The sequence below is a fragment of the Ruditapes philippinarum genome, unplaced genomic scaffold, assembly GCF_026571515.1.
Source record: "Ruditapes philippinarum isolate M1 unplaced genomic scaffold, ASM2657151v2 ctg516_1_1_1_1, whole genome shotgun sequence".
Taxonomy (NCBI): Eukaryota; Metazoa; Mollusca; class Bivalvia; order Venerida; family Veneridae; genus Ruditapes; species Ruditapes philippinarum.
The window spans coordinates 237,934-260,539 of record NW_026861855.1 but is presented as its reverse complement, the minus strand read 5'-3'; the positions used below and the strand labels follow the sequence as shown (position 1 = coordinate 260,539).

The 22,606-nt window shown below is 33.0% G+C and overlaps 1 protein-coding gene across 1 annotated transcript in view; it reads left to right on the top strand.

Annotated features, from left to right (window-relative positions):
* LOC132717138 (sodium- and chloride-dependent glycine transporter 1-like) overlaps positions 1-22,606 on the top strand; it is a 35,625-nt gene that overhangs the window by 8,109 nt on the left and 4,910 nt on the right. The window contains exons 2-11 of the mRNA XM_060700545.1: positions 3,933-4,177; positions 4,451-4,582; positions 8,689-8,962; positions 9,434-9,566; positions 13,896-14,030; positions 15,445-15,548; positions 18,889-19,013; positions 19,945-20,057; positions 20,629-20,760; positions 21,309-21,408. Coding sequence (XP_060556528.1) covers positions 3,934-4,177; positions 4,451-4,582; positions 8,689-8,962; positions 9,434-9,566; positions 13,896-14,030; positions 15,445-15,548; positions 18,889-19,013; positions 19,945-20,057; positions 20,629-20,760; positions 21,309-21,408 — 1,492 coding nt within the window. The 5' untranslated portion in view covers position 3,933. The remainder of the gene's footprint in view (positions 1-3,932; positions 4,178-4,450; positions 4,583-8,688; positions 8,963-9,433; positions 9,567-13,895; positions 14,031-15,444; positions 15,549-18,888; positions 19,014-19,944; positions 20,058-20,628; positions 20,761-21,308; positions 21,409-22,606) is intronic.

The following is a 22,606-nucleotide window of genomic DNA, read 5'->3' as shown; positions in this document are numbered from 1 at the left end:
GCCATCGTACGATCTCTATTATTGGCGTCCGCGCCGAAGCGCGGCGCTCTTATGGAATGAGATCAGATTTTGTGAAAGGGCGACAGCAACTTCTCGAGCCTTTTAGTCGGTCATAATAAAAGCCGAAAATTCCGATCGGTATGAGGTGCTTGATTATTAAATAAGAATGAAATGTCGCGATATGTTACAATGAATTTTCGCAATGCAAACATTTACAAATGAAATAACCTTTTCCGTCAATAAATCGCGCTCTTCGGGGTTTTTTATTTATCATTTTGTAGTACACAGTCGGTTATCATGTCATGGTATGTTATTGTTGTACATGTATCCTAGAATGATCAGTTGATGACCTAAATATTCCAAAAACCTATTTATAGATATATCTTTTTATCACTCCTATCGGTAAATGCCGGTCTCTCCCGGTCTATTTTGACCAGGATTTACTAGTGACCGGCGAATAGTATGGTGTCACCCCGGTACGGAATTAGACCCAGCCCGTTGTAGTCTAGAAAGTAGTTCTTTTAAATTTTGAAATGGCCTATTTCATATCATCTTAATTGATACTGGTTATATTTTAAGTATATCTTTAGTAATTATGTACATGAAGTTTCATTTCTGAGTACTTTAAAGGTTGTTTTTTATGTATTTTTGCAGGATTTCATTTCTGGGTGGAAGGTTTCATGAGGCACTATGCACAAGAATACACACCAGTTACTATTTGGAATATTCTATAGTGATTACAGAAATTAAAAGCTGCAGAAAAACTCCAAGGGCTAATGTATTATTTTTTTGTGCTAAATTTACTTGGACTGCATTGGTGTTTAAAGAAATGGTCATGAAGTTTCGGTACCGGATTTGTTTTGTCCAGAATTTAGCCTTAAATGTGATGGATTTACTATAGGATATATGGGTCGAAAATTCAGTAGGCCGTGTCCACACGTTTATTGTCCGGTCTCTCCCGGTTTTGGAGTAGATGTTTGATATCGTTACAATTAGAAAAAAACAACAATAGCATGTTTCATTTTATCTATATGAGATAAAAACAATAAATATGTACACGGATTTATATGTAATATAAATTCGTGATATGTACAATAATTGAGAAAAAGGTACATTTTTTATGGTATTAAAATGACATTATCAACTTTGAAACATTTTATTTAATTATTCAATTTGTTATCCGTGTTTAGTAAAGATGCCGAGGAATTATTCAAAGTTACAAATTAGATTTTATGAATTATTCAATTGATCGATAATTTAAAAAATGATAAAGAAAAATACAATGTACATGTACATGGTTTAAGAATAAACAATATTATATATTGAAAGATAAACCATAATTTACTGACTTTTTCCAGTTAAGCTTTGACTTATAATCGTCGGTCAATATTACAATTGAATTCTTAAAATTTATTTTACAATTTTAATAAAAAAGAGTAGTAAAAACTCAGTATTAAAATAGCACATAAAACACAAAAAAGAATAAAAGAAAACAATATTCATAAAATTTGTATTTTTTTTTTAATTAAAATTAATAGATATTACAATTATTGTATAATAAACAATTATGCTCAACATGATCAACATGGTAATATAACCAGTGTCATATTTTTACTAACTTAAAGTGTGAACAGATACCTTAAGGGGGTCTTCGCTAATAGCGATAACATGTACATAATAAGGGACAAATGTGTGGTACGTGTTGATCATGCGTTACACATATGGATTATAAATGATTGCATACATGTATATCCGTTGCTATTAATAACCACGATCATAAAGAAATAACAATCGCCTCGGTCAATATTAATTTTTTCAGTACATATCACATCATATTCAACAGCTAAAAAGTCCATATTTGTATAATATTCTAATCTCTAGCATGCTAATCAAAGTTCATAATGAACAATGTCTTTCGTCCGCTCATTCATAAGTGGTATACATTTCTGGTAGTTTATAAGAATATCTTGTCATCATATGTGTACTAGTTCATCTTCACTTGCTGCATTTCTTGCTTGGACGCCCTTTGATGCTTTGCATCAATGCTTTTCTTGTGGATTCCCTGGAAGGTATTATATGTGAGAGAACATATTCCAAATACTTACGTATTACGATCAAACATACCGAATTCTGCTGGGCTTTATAAAGCACTGATAAGATTGAATTGGAGAAAATGCCATCTCCTACGCCCTTACCTCACCCCTTTCACTGGTTTTAGGAGTGTTCAATCAAAAGCATGAAACATATTAGTAATTAATGATTTTGAAAGGCTGGAAAATATAACAACTTTGTGGAATTTTTCCTTAAGGCGCTCTTGGTACAAACTATGTACATGAATAATTTCGTAACAAGCATTCAAATATCAAGATATGACATTTATTTTGTACTTGAAAAAAAATCATGCTTTGTGTTTTAAATAGATCATTTCATGCGACTATGGCATAGTCTTTTCAATCGACACTCCTTAAACTTGTATTTAGTCATTATTTGTTAATTTTTTAATATCTATACGTATACGTCCTTATTATATACTTATTGCGTACGTAAATATGATACATGTACAATTAAAAGTGTTGCTTTTTTCAATGAGCGGTGGTTCTTTTGTATTGTATGAATTTTACATTAATTATTGATTGAAGTGTGATGTAACAATGAAAAGTTTGAAAGATAGCGAAATGTTCAAGAAAGAACATGAAAAGGGAAAGGTTCATAAGAAAATGGAAATAAGTCAACACGAAAAATTGAGAAAGGTGTAAATAAATATATTTATGTTATAAAATATACTGTTAATGTGTATATATGGTATATAGATTATTTAAGACCAAACTTTCCTGTGCATATACCATTTGTTTGAAAGACTGCAATATGAATTAACATACTTCTACTTGAAATCTACATGACTCACGTTTTCACACAAAACAAGCTTCGAAGAGTTAACGATTTTTAACGCAATTTTATACTCTTATCACTTGAATATTTACAGTGTTTAGCAAGGGCTATTAAAGGCATATTATGCCAGAAATCAATATTTTTTTAGAAAGGTCAGATTTGTGTAAAATGGATATTTTAATAATAAATTTAGAGCGTGTTAGATGTTAAACAACCAAAGAAAGTAGCAATGAATGTACAGTAACGTGTTGTAAAAGTAGCAAAATATAAACAAAGTAGTATTATTTGTCTTCCATACAAAATAGTTATACCAATTGCATACACACATTTAATGAGAGTGTGTAAATGTTTTGGAAATTGTAATAAGATACCAAAAATATAAATGTTTTGAGAAATTGAAAGCATTTAAGGGGTATAATGAGCCTTAAAGCTATGTGATTAGATAATATCGCAAAATTTATTCATATGTAAACAGTTATTGTATAAACAGTGATTTTAATTTACTGCCTACGTGAATTGAAAGCAGTGTCGTCAAGCTTTCAGACTCATGCAAAATCACACATCCATCATTGAAATTAAAGATCTCAAAGTGGTTAACCAGAACAAGTGAAGTTATATAATATATACTATTATATGTTCATAATTATGCATAATAAAACTATTTTCAAACATCGAAGAATATGGAAAATATGTACTGCAAATATTTGTGCATATTATATGTAATTATTAAAACATGTGCATTCATTTCTTATTGTAAAATTTGACTTAAACTTTATAGAAAATGATTTTTTATTACCTCCCTTTATTAACATGAAATGTTAAATTCGGTAATATCTTTATAAATCATGCTTTTTGGAAACCTACAATATTGATAAATTTTAATTTGAGCATCATATTTATGATCTAAAATCATAAAATAAAATGTGTTACAGGATCTTTAAACGTATCCGACGAAATAACTGAGCGAACGGTCGGATAAAATAACATATTGATATACATATATTTAAAAGATATTTTTGTGTATTGATATTCTTTTTTTACAGAATGGAGCAAGAAGATAATTTATTTGAGAAGCAACAACAAGATCTTTTAGTTGAAAAGCAACATGACGAGAAACACGAGGGGTCAGTTCCTAGTGACGAGAGTTCATCTTTAGATGACCAGTCCGACTACGTTGACAGGGAGCAATGGGGTTCCCAGTTCGAGTTTATTCTGGCCATCGTCGGCTACGCTGTAGCGTTTGGTAACTTGATGAGGTTTCCCTACCTCTGCATGCGGAACGGCGGAGGTAAGATTTTGGAATCGCAACTTTTCGGCTCTTTCCGTCAGTCTTCGGATAAATAATCTTCAAGGTGTTTCGATTGAAGAAATCATTTTTCGAAAACATCATTATATTATTCGAAATTTTACGTCAAAAAATGCAGAATCCGATTTTGATGAATGTTTTTTTTTTTTACCCTTTTTCATGTTTTACTTGTTTAAAAACGAAGTTACGGAGTTACACGAATCCTGTTGATGTAATGTTGAGATTTGTTGTTATTTTTTTGCTTATTTTTTTCAGGTGCCTTCCTTATTCCATTTTTCATATTCATGGTAATGGTTGCGTTCCCTCTCTATTACCTGGAAGTTTGTCTGGGTCAGTTTTCCGGAAGTAGCCCATTGTTCGTCTGGAGACTAGCACCACTTTTAAGAGGTAAGGATGTGTACCGTTTTGTTTCTAATAAACACCTGGGACATTATGTCATTGTTTACACCATATCTTAATAAATGCACCTTCCCTGAACCGTTTAATTACTACATCATTTATCATTTATTCGCTGCAGTGCATATACTTGAAGTTTTAAACTTTAAATTACACTGCACTTGATAACAGGAAATTTGCAGGTTTAAAATTTTATTATTGAAACACTTCCGAAATGTCGAAATTCGTCAATCCGGGACGGCTTACAACTGTACTTAGATAAAGATTGCCTAAGTGTAAACTAATAAAATGTTTGTGTGGTTTTAAATCATGTTTCCTGTACGAAACTATCAAGTCTTTTCAGAAACATTCGGTATTTTATAACTGTCAAAAATGGCTCTTCCATAATTCTACCAGTACAAGAATCTTACATCAATGATCAGGCTCGAGTACAGATCAGAATTTCTAGCTCGAGGTGATTTGTTTATAGTGGCTCTGCCTAATTTCCGCTTAACTGTTACACCGAGAGCCAAATATACCGACAGCCGGTGTAAAACAGCACGGGAATGGTCTTACACCAGTTTGTAAGGTTGGGTTTTCTTGCACCACTGTAAACATAAGAAACTCCTGTCTGATATACAAGAATAAAACTTACACTTTCGAACCGTTTATCTATCTCATAATAAAATTGCATGCTTAAACATACACTTCAATGTGATAGTAGACAAGGTGAAGTTTAATTTGATATATAATATAGTGAAATAATTACTTGATTTCTATAATATCATTTTAATTTGAATCATTGTCGTTTTTACATCATGATCTTTTACGTCATAATCGACGCTGTCGTCATTGTGGAATGTACAAGATTTCAAGATTTCAAGATTTTATTATTCACTCAATACACAATACATGTAAATATGAGGTAAATAACAAATAACAAATGTACACAACTACTGTTAATACTATTAAACACGACGCACATTGTGTTGTTCATAATATTAACTTTGATACGATGATTATAATGATGGTGGTGATGAAGATTATAGTGATACTGATAATGCTGGGGGTTTTGGTATGCTGAAGATGAATATGGTGTGTATTGATGATGATAATTGTTATGATGATAACAATGATGATAATGATGATGGTGTTGTTGTTGATGAATAAAATTATGAATAAGATAAAGGTGATAAGGAAAACGTTGTTGATGATAACGATTGTGATGACGATGATAAAGATAGTGTGGTGATGATGAGGATGCTGATAATGATGGCGATGATGACAATGATGGTGATGATGATGGTGATGGAGTAGGTGGTGGTTTGGTGTGGTGATGATGATGTAGTGAGGAAGATGGTTTACAAATGATGATGATGATAATTATGATGATGATGATAATGATGATGATGACCACTAGAAAATTTTAAACATATTTACCTGATAATACAAGGTTTTTCATGAAATGATTCAGTATGACTTGGAAAGAAAAATAAATTTTCCCTGTTTCATCCTTTATTCCCTGTACATTTGTTTTTGCAAGAAAAAGAATGTATAACAATAATAGTTTGTGTGTTAAATGTAAGTAGGTGAAGTAAATGCAACAATGATGCAACAATGAAACATGTATATCCCAAAGAAGGTACAGGGTGTGAAAAAATTCATTATCTTGATTAGTTGATGAAAATGAATAAGTAGTGAACTTTCTTGAAAAAAAGAAAAATACGAATTACATAGGTGAAATGAATGATATAATTGACTAATTTGTGATAAAGTAAGTTTAAAGTGATGCATATGTAACACTTAATACGTTAAAGGCCCATTATGGCCAAAAAATACTTGTACATTTATTTTGATTTCTCAAAATATTTCATTTTAGCTGTCCTGATTTTTTTTCCTGTCAATCAAGTTGGCAGGGGTCATAAGCCAGTCAACGATCGCTATCAGTTTCAGTTTAAATAGTAACTTAATATTTTGTATTGGACTCAAAATACTTCTTCGTTTACATTTAGCTACTTTTATGACATATAATTTCAACATTCAGGGCTTCATTGTTATGTGATAAGCCTCTAATATTATAAAAAAACAATTATCTAAACGTTATAAAACTTCTAACGAATGCAAAAAATATTCGTTTTTTAGGCATAATGTGCCTTTAAACGTCAAAATCTGACTTGAAATGCCAATCGCAGGTGAAAAATATCCCTGATATTTTATACTAATACCACATTGCTTTATTACTGCTATATCAAAGAACTAACGTCACAGTCTCAGTTATTATTACTCTTGGGGGGATTCAGTTGAAAGAAATCGCGATCCGTTAATTAGAAAAAAAATGGCATACATGTATAAGTAATAAAGTATGTATGTAATAAAAATGGAGATATAGTGATAAAAGAGGCATATGTTATAAAAGGTCAAAACACAGACAAAACATAAAAAATATCATAGCGTAGAGGTAATTTAAGATGTAACACAATGCTTGTATAATTACAGTTTCAGTAATTTTAATTGCAAATCAACCGCTGCTTTTGTGCGTTTAAAGGCTTATCAATCAGCCTATCGATTGACTTAAGTTTGTCATAAAGCTTGTTTATCTACGGACATTTTAACTCCATTAATTCACGATTTCTTCTGCACGAATTCACGATTTTAGCTTTGTGAAGTTTAAATGTCCCCTCCGACCTTTCGTAGTTATCTTCCCAATATGCTGTAACTTAACACATTCTTAAAATGGACTGGCCAAGCTTTCATTGTTTTTGGAAATGTTTATTATCAATGTGGGGGTATCAGGATACCAAAAGTATAAAGCCTGGTCAGTGGTCAGACTTGACGGATGTGTTGACTGGCCTAGCCCAATACTGTTGGCAAAGACGTCAAGCAAGGGGGCTCAAACCCCGTCAGAGGCAAGCCGTTGTTTCCTTAAACAAGAAACTTTAAACTCATTGTTTAGTACTGGTTGGTTTTTAGGAACGGATTCGTGAGTGTTTCAATAAGCTTATAGATTCCAACACGATCAAACTTAAGACTAAATTCGTATCAACTAAGCAAGGTAAGGGTTATTTAACTTACATGTCGCCACTGTTGTGCAGTAACGGGTTATCTACTTATATAATGTAATAGAAGTTACCCTTTACTGCACTAAGACTGGTGACGATGAATTCTTAATTTATGCGTTTATATTCTAGTTAACGCCATTTTTAAAATATAAAAAATATTTTTGCGTGAACTATTCTGTGGACGGCACCTTCTGTTATTAAATACATTTTAATGACGTGAATTGAAATGCTAGTCACTTAGAACTTCTTCCGTGCATATTGCCCAACTTACAGTATAGTTTTTTATCCGCCCACATCCCTGAATAAATTAGACTATCGATATTTTCAAATATGCATAGATAGAAAAAACGTGCTTGTTTTGCAGAACAAAATCTGATAATGTTTTATTAACTGATAGGAAATCTGCGTGACACCCACCATTAGAGAATTCGTGTAACACCAACCAGCAACATTTATAGACGGAAGTTGAGTGTTTACATTGAATCGAGAAATAAATTTTGTTTCGTTGGTAGTGTATTGATCTGGAAACATAACTTCCATGAATTGTGTCATGGCAAATATGTTTATGAAGGCAATAGCAAATTATTACACTATGTGTTTAATTTCGGTTTTCTTTAACCCACCTTACTTTATTTCCTGTACTCGTTCGTTGGCGGCAATCAAGTGCAAAAAAAACCACTTCTGTTAGACTGTGAAATTGAAATAAAAATATTCTAGGCTTATGTAGGTTTATATTTTAGTATAATTTGAGGGGGATGCAGAGTATACTTCTGTTAAACTGAACATATTTCCGTCTAGTGAAGGTTTGAAATTTTAGCTTAATTAAAAACAATAATCTGCAAAATAAACGGCATATAAAGTTATTATTTTATATCATGATTCCAAAATGTAAGTAAGTAAGCTTTTAAGTAAATCAATCAAAAAGGCACAGAATTCACCAGATTGTGTTGTTGAATGACTTTAATATAACCCTGCGAGCCCCTAAACCAACCCCAATACGAAAGTCAGTGAATAGTATTTTGGTGAGATGATAATATTTGTAATATGATATCGTTTCAGGTCTTGGCTGGTTAATGATAATCATATCTGGAATCGTATCGTGGTACTACAACACAATTATCGCGTGGGTTCTCTATTACCTCGTGAACTCCTTCAATCCCACACTGCCGTGGTCCACCTGTGACAACGACTGGAACACGGTCAACTGCCGACCCTCTGACCCGGAAGCGCTTAAAAAGATGCAAGACGAACGTTTGGCTGTTAACAATACAGGAGAAGATGTATATAACAATTTAAGCATAAGAAATGTCAGCTCGGCGAAAGAATTCTGGCAGTAAGTCAATACCATTGTGTGTGCTTAGAGCTTCTCAAATGTCATCACACGTATTGATTGCTTTCGTTTGACGTAATACATTTACAGTTTGGATGTTTAGCTAAATTATTTACATTAGATGTAACGTATTGGAAAACAATTTATCTTATCACGTGTTCCAACTTAATTAAAAGCACAATCCTCATATACATGTATGGTAGCTGGTGTATGCCAGATCGTTTATTCGTTCCGCTGGGCGTCAGACGAAAATATGACAAAGTAACCTTTCGCTTGGCGCCCCGAAAAGTGGAAGACAAAGTAACCTTTCGCTTGGCGCCCCGAAAAGTGGAAGTTCGACAATATGGTCACATTTTCATGTTTTTTTTCCTGGGGCTCCGCGGAGCGAAAATACCACTTGGCACACGTCAGTCCGATTGTACATGTAATCACTGTGAGATCTGATGTTAAATTTCTTTCGTATTGTTGTTATAGATACAATGTTTTGGAGATGTCATCCGGCATTGATGAGATGGGTACGGTTAAATGGCATTTAGTCCTGGCGTTGATGGGGGCGTGGCTTTTAGTATTCTTATGTCTCATCAAGGGCGTAAAATCTGTAGGAAAGGTAATGTATTGATTTAGTAATTAGACACGTCATGACAAAACCAACATAGTGCGTTTGCGACCAGGACGGATCCAGACCAGCCTGCGCATCCGCGCAGTCTGATCAATATCCATGCTGTTCGCGTACAAACCCTAAAACAAGTAGAGAAACTGATAGCGAACAGCATGGATCCTGATCAGACTGCGCATGGATCCATGCTGGTCGCAAACCCATTATGTTGGTTTTGTCGTGACGCGGCTCATATTAGACGCGTTATTTGATATGGTGCGGGTTTTTTGCCGTTATCTTTTATTTATGATAGAAAGTCAACTATAGGAATCAAATCTCCGTGCTGTTGACCCTGGCATTTTGGTAGATCTTTCACAATACCAGCACTAGGATGGGACTAGATTAGTAATACTTTTGCTCGTCGTTGAATGCTCTCCCACCAAGGCACAAGCATAATTTTTATTTTCATTAATCTGAAAGAAAACCCCCATATTTTAAAGCGTTAAGCATTAAAGATTTGCACCAACAAGTCAATTGTCGATATCAGACTCGGGGTCAGTTAAGAATATATTTGTAAGCCAATCAGTCACTACATACTCGTATTTTGAATTTTCCCTAAAAAATGATTTATAGTTTTATCCAGATTGAAAGATCGACGTCTCCTTTAAAATACTAAGCGTGCAAATGCTTGAAAAGAAAAGGAAGAAAAAAGCACATTTAATAAATGAATAAACAAACTTAAAAAGACGGAATGCCAATCTGCTGATTTTATTTTAAACTTTAAAGGTCAGTGTGACAGGAATCAAAAACGCTTCATGTACAGTAACATTTAGAAAAAGTTCCTGTTAAAAGATCTACCAATGACATAATACGTTTTTTAATGGAATACACTCAATAAGCCAAGTGATTTACGTGCAAATGTTATGAGAAATAATTTTATTACTTAAATGCGGTACTTTAGATGTAATATAAAGTAGTTTTTAGATATATTTCAAATACATCTAGTGATACCGTCTCCGTTATTTCTCAAGAATGGACAGATACTGGGCCTTTCTCCTTTGGGAATTTTGCTTAATAAATGTCTCTTAATGTTTTCATATTGTTCTGGATAAAATAGTTTCTGTAGTTTTGGTTACTAAAACAAATGAAGGTGCCATTAAATAAATGTAGAACAGAACAGACATCTTATTTTTAGACTTGTACATAGCACATAGCCTTGCAAATAGATATCACGTCACGTGGTCATGATAACACAAAATGCAATATGATACTTAATCATGTAATAATAAAAAAACATTTGATATATTACCACATAATGTTTTCTCAATCATAACAGTATTAGAAATCCTACTGGTTACCTCACAGGATATTGTATATCATATTTTACCCTGTGCACCTAACCATCCCTCCCGAAAAGGGCGCAGTTATTGTAATATTATATAGACGTTAAGAAAATGCGTGATATCGATTAGGCAGGACAAAAGTCACATTTACGCATTTATATCAAAAACAATTAATAACACGCGTGACTAAGGTTCTGATTAGTTGTAAGATTTCTTTATTTCCTGCAAGAAGAATACATAATATTTTAAGCTGGATTCCGGTGATTGTGACATACTAGTATTTAAGGAAATGCTTGTATGATACGATACACATATGTACACTTATATATGTTCCTCCTTCCGTCTTACAATACAAATTATTCATGTTTTGTTGAAGATATTTGATGATTAGTTTTATAACGATGTAAATTAAATGTTTTATCTTGAAACCGCTTTTTATCTTTATTGTAAAGTCTCGGTCTGAGTTGTTTCATAGTTTCCGTTGAAGCCAACTTTCAAATGAGTCATGTATTTATTTTTAGATAGAAATAATGACGTTTAACAATGAAGAACACGATTTTCAGTTATTCACAAGATTAACAATCAACTTTTCAATAGTTCAATATTCCTGTAATGTATTTCTATACTATTTCTATCAAGTATATCACGATCTCAAATGGATGATGAATGTGTTAGTGAGTGAGTGAATGAGTGAGTAAGTGAGTGAGTTGATGGATGGGTGGGTGATTGGGTGAGTGAGTGAGTGCATTGGTGAGTGAGTGAGTTGGTGGGTGAGTGAGTGAGTGAGTGAGTGAGTGAGTGAGTGAGTGAGTGAGCGAATGCTGTAACCAATCAGTTATAATGGTTGAATAATGAGTTTGTTAGGTCGCATACGTGATGACACTGTTAGCGAGCAGTAAAATTGATTTGTCAAAACTTCTTTAAGGTCGTATGCGTGTCGGCACTGTTACCGAGCAGTCATATTTTGTTTTATGAAACCTTTTTCTTCGTGTACGAGACGGCACTGTTACAGAGCAGTAATTTTGGTTTATGAATACTTCATTTAGGGCGTATCCGTGACGCCACTGTTACCGAGCAGTAATATCGGTGTATAAATACTTCTTTTAGGTCGTGTATGTGACGGCACTGTTACCGAGCAGTAATATTGGTGTATAAATACTTCTTTTATGTCTTGTACGTGACGGCACTGTTACCTAGCAGTAATGTTGGTGTATGACTACTTCTTTTAGGTCGTGTTCGTGACGCCACTGTTACCGAGCAGTAATATTGGTTAATGCATACTTCTTTTAGGTCGTGTACGTGACAGCACTGTTACTGAGCAGTAATATTTGTTTAGGAATACTTCTTTTAGGTCGTGTACGTTACAGCACTGTTACTTAGCAGTAATATTGGTTTATGAATACTTCTTTTAGGTCGTGTTCGTGACGCCACTGTAACCGAGCAGTAATATTGGTTAATGCATACTTCTTTTAGGTCGTGTACGTGACGGCACTGTTACCGTGCAGTAATATTGGTTAATGCATACTTCTTTTAGGTCGCGTACCTGACGCCACTGTTACCGAGCAGTAATATTGGTGTATGAATACTTCTTTTAGGGCGTATCCGTGACGGCACTGTTACCGAGCAGTAAAAGTTGGTGTATTAATACTTCCTTTAGGTCGTGTGCGTGACGCCACTGTTACTGAGCAGTAATATTGGTGTATGAATACTACTTTTAGGTCGTGTACCTGACGCCACTTTTACCGAGCATTAATATTGGTTTAGGAATACTTCTTTTAGGTCGTGTACGTGACAGCACTGTTACTGAGCAGTAATATTTGTTTAGGAATACTTCTTTTAGGTCGTGTACGTTACAGCACTGTTACTTAGCAGTAATATTGGTTTATGAATACTTCTTTAAGGTCGTGTACGTGACGCTACTGTTACCGAGCAGTAATATTGGTTTATGAATACTTTTTTTAGGTCGTGTACGTGACGCCATTGTTACCGAGCAGTAATATTGGTGTATGAATAGTTCTTTTAGGTCGTGTACCTGACGCCACTATTACCGAGCAGTAATATTGGTTTATGAATACTTCTTTTAGGTCGTGTACTAGACGCCATTGTTACCGAGCAGTAATATTGGTGTATGAATACTTCTTTTAGGTCGTGTACCTGACGCCACTGTTACCGAGGAGTAATATTTGTTTATGAATACTTCTTTTAGGTCGTGTACGTGACGCCACTGTTACCGAGCAGTTATATTGGTTAATGAATACTTCTTTTAGGTCGTGTAGGTAACGCCACTGTTACCGAGCAGTAATATTGGTGTATGAATACTACTTTTAGGTCGTGTACCTGACGCCACTGTTACTGAGAAGTAATATTGGTGTATGAATACTTCTTTTAGGTCGTGTACTTGACGCTACTGTTACCGAGCAGTAATATTGGTTTATGAATACTTCTTTTAGGTCGTGTATGCGACAGCACGTGTAACCGAGCAGTAATATTTGTTTATGATTTCTTCTTTATGTCGTGTACGTGACAGCGCTGTTATCGAGAAGTAATATTTATTTATAAATACTTTTTTATGACATGATAGTGATGACACTGTTACCGAAAAGTAATATTTGTTTATGAGTACTTCTTTTAGGCCGTGTAGGTGACAGCACTGTTACCGAGCAGTAATATTCGTTTATGAATACTTATTTTAGGTCGTGTACTTAACGGCACTGTTACCGAGCAGTAATATTGGTGTATGAATACTTCTTTTAGGTCGTGTATGTGACGCCAATGTTACCGAGCAGTAATATTGGTGTATGAATACTTCTTTTATGTCATGTAATTGATGACACTGTTACCGAGCAGTAATATTGGTGTATGAATACTTCTTTTATGTCATGTAATTGATGACACTGTTACCGAGCAGTAATATTGGTGTATGAATACTTCTTTTATGTCATGTAAGTGATGACACTGTTACCGAGAATAAATATTTGTTTATGAATACTTCTTTTAGGTCGTGTACGTGACGGCACTGTTACCATATGTTTTACTGGTCGTGTTTCTGATTCGTGGATTGACCCTTCCTGGTGCTATGGCTGGAATTAGGTACTACCTTTCACCAAACTTTCACAGACTACGTGACACCCAGGTAATTATGCACACCATTTTATGGTTTTATAATTAATTTATTTTCTAAAGTTTGCCTTTTAAGTATTTTATTTTTAATTTTATGGACGTATTTTAAAATTTTTAATAAATACTTGTAGAATTATACAATTTTATTACATTTTTTTCTGTATTTTAACGAATGTTTACAATATTGTCATCAATAATTTTATTTTATGTTTCATTGATACTTATGATTGTTTTACTGTTATATATTTTGAAATAAAAATGTATGTTTAAAAGCGGGCACGTGGCTTTTTTGTCTGGGGTATATGGGTAGCATTTTTTTAATTTGAATAAATCACAAATTGACTTGATCTTATTTTTTCTTAATTTTATTTTTTTAACACTGTATTTTTTCTGCTCGTCAAAAGTCAAGCAGTGAATTCTTTGCAATAAGTGAAGTTAAAAAATTCGTCCTTTAAAGCGATAAAAAGTCGTTTGTTTTATCAATTTCTTTTTTTTTTTCTTTTTTTTTTTCGAAATCACTTTTATACTTGTACACGGTAGCTATTACGGAGTAGTGCTACTTCTTGTGGATATGTGAGCAGATTTGTTTTGTAATCTTGCGCAACCTAAAATCTTTTTTTATGACATTGTTATGCATAATGTATTCTTTGCTATTTTTTTTACACGATTGGTACATAATTTTGCGTTTATTATTTATTTGTAATTATTTATTTTCGAACAAATTAAATATTTGGGTTTGTTTTGTTTTATTGTGAACATTAATCGTGATTTATACATTACCATTGGCGAATGTGACATTTGTGAGTATTATATATTCCGCTTTCTTTTTGTCCGGTTGAAAAAGAAATTCATACATAATCTTCCATTTGTGACAGGTTTTTTTTTCGGAATTATGGAAAGCCTTTTACACCAAATTTTTAAATCGAGATTTTTTTTCTTCAATTCTAAAATTCATCAATTCTTTATATACATGCTATAAAAATGTTCATAGTTACAAAAAATCATGTCCATTTTACGTATTATTTACGTCATTTTATGGAAGTCAATTTTCGTATATTTTCGACACTCGAAAGATTTTTCCTCGAGATATTTTATTTATAGATATGCCAGTTTTAATCTGGGGATATATGTCATTTTGTAGCGTGGTCAAGGTGCGTTGAAATCATATTTTTAATAATATTAAATTGTCCATTTCGCTATATAATAAATGATCATTCAATATATTTTTTCTGGAGTGGGATGAACATGTTTCTAGTACCTTAAAGAACATGTTATTTTTTTCATTCCCGACTCCATTTCCATTTATTCCATTTATTGTTATTTTTAACAATCCTGCTGCCTTTGCAGACATCATTTGTTCTGCGCCAGTTTGGAAAAATTGGCCAGAGAATATTATGCTATTCCATGATTGCTGACTTCCCAAACAGGTGTGGCTGGAGGCCGCCGTGCAAGTATTTTATTCCCTGGGACCAACATGGGGAGGCGTCGTGACCATGGCAAGCTACAACAAGTTTAGGAACAATTGCTTGAGGCAAGAAAACTGCCCCCTAAACCTCACATGACTCAAAACACGTGACTATGTATTCGTAATATAAATTACTTTCTTTTTTCCTAAGAATCTTTTTCGCGTTTTTTCATGCTAGTTATCGCGCATTTTTTTATCTTTTCAACGCGCAACATTTTATAGTTGTCTGTGCACCTTTTTTGCCTTTTTATTCTAAATATCATAAATCCTCAGTTATAAAAAAACAAACAACATTTTTAGTCAGACTGATGCATTTTCTATTAGGTTTCTTTTTATTTTTCCTTATAGTGTGTTTGTGAACACATATCGAAAAACACGTGTCGTACTTAACAGCTTAATGGATAGCACGGGTTTCGCGTGTATCGGTAAATGGTTACGAATATTATTACCACAAAGAGTCATGTGAAGAGAATATAGGGGCTAAAGTCACGTGATGTTAGTGAAACGCATGACATTCAACATCTAAAACTCATTATAGTATCCTTAAACTACATTTCTGTTTCGAAATAAAATTAACGACATTTATTAAATCAATAACTTTATAGTTAAAATAATGATTATTATGTAAGTAAATATGAATTATTGTTGGAAAATATACATGCATTTCATTAAATTCACGTGACTCGTTGATAAAAGGAAGAGTTAAAACTGTTTGATCTGTACTGACACAGACTTGAAATATTTTATGCATGAATATATAACTGGTTGATGCCATGTGATGAGATTTGAAAAGAGATTATTTGCGGGAATATATCGCTTTTGAACCTCATAACATTTCGAAAGTCACTTAAATATTCAAGCGAAAAGGTGCCTTGTTGCAAGAAATAAAGACCGAATTTTTAAAACCATTAAAACATTTCTAAAATTGGCAAATTTATTGAATCTTTTGAAACAGTTTAGACCATTTTCTTTGAAAAAAAGTTTGAGCGTTTGCTTTGCAATCTACCCTCAATTTCCATTAATCAATATAATATTTGTATCAAAGGGTCAATTTTATGGTATATCGAGCGAATGTTTGCATTTTATGTCAAACTAAGTATCTAAGATTGCTAAATTCGATGTTTTTAGTCCGGGCTATTGGACATGCATTTGATTTTATGAACAGAAATCTAATATGATGTATATATTTTTATAAAACGTAAAATTGATCTAAAATGATACATCTTTATTTGATACGAATATATAACTTAAACTTAGTCTTTAAATCATATCAAATTGACCCTTGATAAAACATACAATTTTACTAATTATTAACGAAAGTTTGTACAACCTTCACGAGTTAGTAAAAACAACCTTCTCCAAGTTTCTCGCTCGACACCAATAATAGGAATACATATTTATGCTAAATCGCTAGGTAATTACTTATGTAATATTTGTATTTTACTCTTTGTTCCAGAAGTGATTTGTCCATTCATCCGTTCTCTGTGAAATTATTATATAAAAAAATCTAATATCACATCTTGTAGATTTAAGTTCTTGTTTTGTTTTGTAAAACCATCAAGCCAAAATTTTCTTTAAAGCCAATCTTTTTTTTTCATTTTTTTAATTTTTATATATACTTCACTTCTCTATAAGTTGAAGGCTTAATTCTGATCATTTATCCCTATATTTTTAACAAACAAAACAATAAAAGAAATAGAAAATCCGGAAGAATGGCTAGCACTTTTGCAACAAAATTCTGAAAACCATTGACCAGGAAGTTGAATTGTTTCAATGTTCAAGTTAATGTATAAAATAATTCCATGTGAGTTATAAAATTAATTACCAGTGAATAAGCATAAATATTTATTATTATATTTGTCCATTTTTGTGTCAGAAAATAATAATTTCTCTTTAAAAAGCTCTTCCTTTTTGAAGGTATTAGCGCTTCAATCATAAACACATTTATTCGTTTTGTTGTAACCAACTTGCAAAGTGGGTTCACTACAAATAGAATAGAACTTTATATGAAAACGATACCATATCGCTTTGTAACAATTCTAATACTGCAAAATTCTAAAACACCGTTTTTTTCTTGTTTTTTTTTTATTCGAATTTAAATGAATATTTTTTTTTTACATTATGATAGATATAACACATTTTGGCTTTTTTATTTGACACAATAATATACGTTTTACTTTTAAGTTTTCATAAAAAGATTGTTACTTAATGTACTTATATTTATATGAACTTAAAAGAAACAAAAAGATACGAAAAAGAAAAATACATTAAAAGAAAAGGGTGAAAGGAGATTTTCATACGACGTATTTAAAATGCCTCTGAAAACTGGAGATTTTGGGTACTGCTTACATCACCGAGGGGAAGCGCTTGTATTTCGTCGATTGGGTGCTTTCATTTTTGATTGGGTTTTGTTCCGACATTCGTAGAACCCTTAACTTGGTTTGTTTATTCTGAAACACTGGATTGATTGACAATTTAAAATAGTAATACTACGGGATGATAGTTCATTCATGTGTTTTCAACGATTTGACTTCATTGGAAGGGTTTTGTTTGGATACTGTTTCATCGTCTTTCATCAAACTGTTTCTGCCGTTGAGGACAGCGTGTCATTTACGTTTCTAAAACATCTTAGTTTGTCATTGAGTATATGGCGGTGTTATAAGTTTATACAAAATCGCTCACTGATGAGAATGAGCACATTTTGTTTCATTTCCAAGATTTTAGTTACAGTCGTGCTTTTTTGTTTTTGCACCTTTAGATTTTGCTGGTGTATTTGGACAGGAATCTTATAGTGGATGTCTTTTCGTTTTTGCTTCTTTACCGACGGGGATATTGTTTTTTATAAAACTGAATTGAATACATTCGTGGCGTTTTAGTTTCCTGACTTTTACGTGGATGTTACCATGACAACGTCGACTGTTCGTTGCTGTTATTACTTTTCCAACAACTTCATCAACCAAGGGCGTTTTTGCGTTTATTTTCTGAAGATTTTTAACCAACGCCAAGATGTTTGTCGTCAATTTGTTTCTGTGTCATTTTGTAAGTATTTAAATTTCCAACACAGAATGTGTGAACCACGTAAGGATTACGAATATGGTAAGACAGGTATTGTGTTCGATTCTTTGTAAATGTGCTGGCCAGGTCCATCTGTGTTTCAGTTTGACATTGTACATCAATAAAAGATTCTTCAACCGATTTAAATCTCGCAATTTGTTTTTTTTTTCTCTCTAAAAATAACAACGATTTTGCTGTATAAATGTACCAATACAATACCACTTTTAAAATAAATCTTTTATATGAATGAATAAGAACTGTTGTTGATGATTACCGTGTCAAACAGAACCTTGACAGGTGGATACCCAGTACTAAAGGCATTGCTAAACGCACACTTCTAATGACATTTCAGGGATACCATTATCGCATGCCTTGCCGACTGCCTGACGAGCTTCTTCGCGGGATTTGTTGTGTTCGCGGTGGTTGGATATATGGCAGTGGAATTGAAACAGCCCATTGAAGAAGTTGCCACAGCTGGTAGGTTAATCCTTAACATGCTTGATTAGTTTGGTGTCCTGTTTTGGAGTCTGGAACACTGGAGCATTTCGTTCAAGATTTAAGATGTAAGGTGTTTCTTCAAAGTATGTCAAGTGCTTTTCAAATATTAACTAGGTCTGAGACATCACCAGATCACACTGTAATATCGACGGTTTTTACATCTTATGCTCTTTCCTCTACGGTTCCCCACCGGTGTCCTATCCGAAGGATACTGTCAGGGGTCTGTGCTCCGCGAACGACAATGCTCTCTCTTGTCATTCTTTGACTTCATATTTTGTGTGCATGCAAATTAAAAGCATATTTATAATATTTAGCGTCCAACAAATGAAGCATGTGAGCTATTAAATTTGTTCTTGAGATGATTCTTTACACAAGTTGTATAAATGACCCCGTTTGTTCAAAATTGGTCACGCCCTTGGGTTAATTAGTTTAAACAGCTTATGCAGATGTTTTAATAAAACAATGTAAAATTTTCTTGTGCGAAACTACATTGTACTTAGGTTAGATATGTGCTAGGTAGCATTGCCTTGTTGACTTCTACAAAGTTACACAGTATAGATGAGTGACCTGGAGCTAGAAATGGACCCCTTGGTCTACCTATTTATCATAAACTTCTTAAGTGAAATGCCTTAAATTAAATTTTCCAAAATTACAATTTCACATGAAAGTCAGTTACAAAATGTAATGTTCAATTGTTGTGGAATATTCAGGCTTCACTACAAAATGTCAATATATATATTGTTTTGATGTTATGGAGCATTGACGGCAGTTTGCCTTGACATGAACAGCTTTGATCAAATTTGACCTAAAACATTTTCTTTCTTCTTTTTTTCGCCTGTTGAGCGGTCTTAAATTTATTTTATGTGCCATGTAGAACGATCTTAAAGTGTTCTTTTTCTCTGCATTGTAGGACCAGGATTGATGTTCATAGCATACCCAGAGGCAATATCTAAGATGCCAGTACCACAACTGTGGGCGGTGCTCTTTTTCATTATGATGATTACAGTTGGACTTGATACACAAGTAAGATGTTTATTCTATGTGCATTGTTGAAATATTGTTTAAATTCTAGTATGACGTTTTATTGGTTTTTAACCTTTCGAGAAAGAATTATAAACACATGATTGTTTCATCGAGAACATTCTTTTAAAATTTACTTTATATTTGAATTTTATACTTCAAACGACTAACATAGCTTTCAAATTGTCTATTTGTCTATTGACTCGTAATATGCCACTTTAAACTGAGTTTACACATAACTTCATGTTTTCTTTCTTCTGTTTAAAATGGACCATGTTTTGTAAGAATCACTTGTTAAATTGTCTTTTTTCAAGTAAACAATTTTCAATTATTTGCATGATATAGTACAATGTACCTTTAGAAGATGTTTTGGATTTTAGCTGTTACAAGTCTGTTAATTAAGTTTAAAAAGAAACATTCACTCATGTGCATTTCGCGGCATCAACTTTATAAGGTAGATATTTTAACCATTGTTAAAGAGACAATTGCTAGCTGTTATAATTGTTACTTTTTTATACTACCATACTAATATTATTGTTATGTTATCGTTATGTTATTTTTATTTCATGTTTAGTTTGGAATGTTCGAGACGTTGTCTAGTGGCATTGTTGATGCATTTCCACATAAACTTGCTAAGCGGAAAACTCTAGTCACGGCCGCCATTGCTTGTGGCATGTTTATACTAGGACTTGTGTTTACAACTAGCGTAAGTTAAACACATTCTTTCCCAACATTTGGATCAATTATTACAATAGTTTGAAATCTTTAAGTTCACACGCGATAGCAATATTTAAATTGTTTGGTCAACTGTACTCGGTATATGATATTTAGAACAATTTAATACGTATGAAGTGTATATAAGTAGATTATGATTTAGGTATGTTGATAAAATACTGATTATATTAGAATCAATGCCATTGTATTACTAGAGTATCATTCCAAATGATAATTTGATAATAACATGGCCTTAATTCTAATAAAGTCAGTATTTCATCAACATACCTAAATCATAAATTATTTATTAATGTGAGTAATCGAAAAGTACATGGTTTTTTGCCTATTCAATAAAAACATAGGTTTTTAATCATATAAAGACGTTGATTTGAATTTCTTAATTTGAATTATTTTTTATTATATACATGTTTTGTTTCACCATCTGTTTGAAATATGCCAAAATGTTTTGATTAATATTTGAAAGTAAAGCTGGTATTGTTATCATTTTCTTATTCTTGATATTCTTTATATTATTTACAGGCGGGTATTTATATATACAACTTGATAGATTGGTATGCTAGTGCATATTGTATGTGTTTGGGAGGTGGTCTTGAGTTTATCGCAGTAGGATGGTACTATGGTATGTAATATTTTCTCACTTTAATTTATCACAACAACACGTGTCAAGTGCCGTGTGGCAGCCGTAAAACGTTGCCCCGTACTTCACCTCAGTGTTGTTATATTTTTCTGGTCTTTCGGGATCATTGATCCCAGCACTTTTATGTGTTGAAAACTGAGTACCGCTTAAGCCGGTGCTAGGGGGTGTGAGGGATGGTCCACTTTTTCATTATCCCTCATGTACAGACTCAATCAAACCGAGTCTGCAGTTTTCGTGTAATTTTGATGTTTAATGCTTCCGAGTGATCACTTTCTTTGCCCAGATAATTTATTGAAAATGTATAAAGCTATTTCTGAATATATTTTTTATTAAAAAAATAAAAAAAAACCCAGTAAAATGATGTATTTTTCATAACCTTATGGTTGCTTCTTGAAGGATTTGTAACATAGAATGCCCACGTAATATAATATACCTGAATATTGTACGTAAAACTGAATATAATGTTCCGGAACACAATATCCGACCGCTATTTTAGAAGGTTTTGGCAATGATTTCCTGTATGCTCCACTCGCTTTCAATGAAATATTCAGGCAAATTTCTTTCATTCTAGTTATTCTGTAATCATTTTAAACATTGATTTTACATTCCACATTCAACAAATATATAGCTGTATACACTAGAATATTTTCATAATATTTGGCACATCGACGTTTGTGTCTCTTCTTATTTTCTGAATACTATAAATGAGCCGCGTAATAACAAAACCAACAAAGTGGGTTTGCGACCAGCATGGATCCAGACCAGCCTGCGCTTCCGCGCAGTCTGATCAGGATTCATGCTGTTCGTTATCAGTTTCTGTTCTTGTAAGAGGGTTTGTAAGCGAACATTATGTTGGTTTTGTCACGGCACGGCTCAAATATATTTATATATGAGCTGAATGTTTAATACATTAGACTCATTAATAAGCTCTTGCCACTCAGAAGAACGCCAAGTATATAAAAATAGCATACTCACCAAGACGACTGGATAAATGTTGCTTGCCGGTGTTTGAAAAAAAATATAAAACCTTTAATTTGCAAGGATTGATCATGATCACACTTTAACTTTATTCTAAAAATAGAACTGTACAGATCAATATTGCCTCTCTCTGTAATGCTTTAGACAGACAATTTACGAGTAAATACGAATAATCGTTCCAGGAAAATGCCACGGATATATG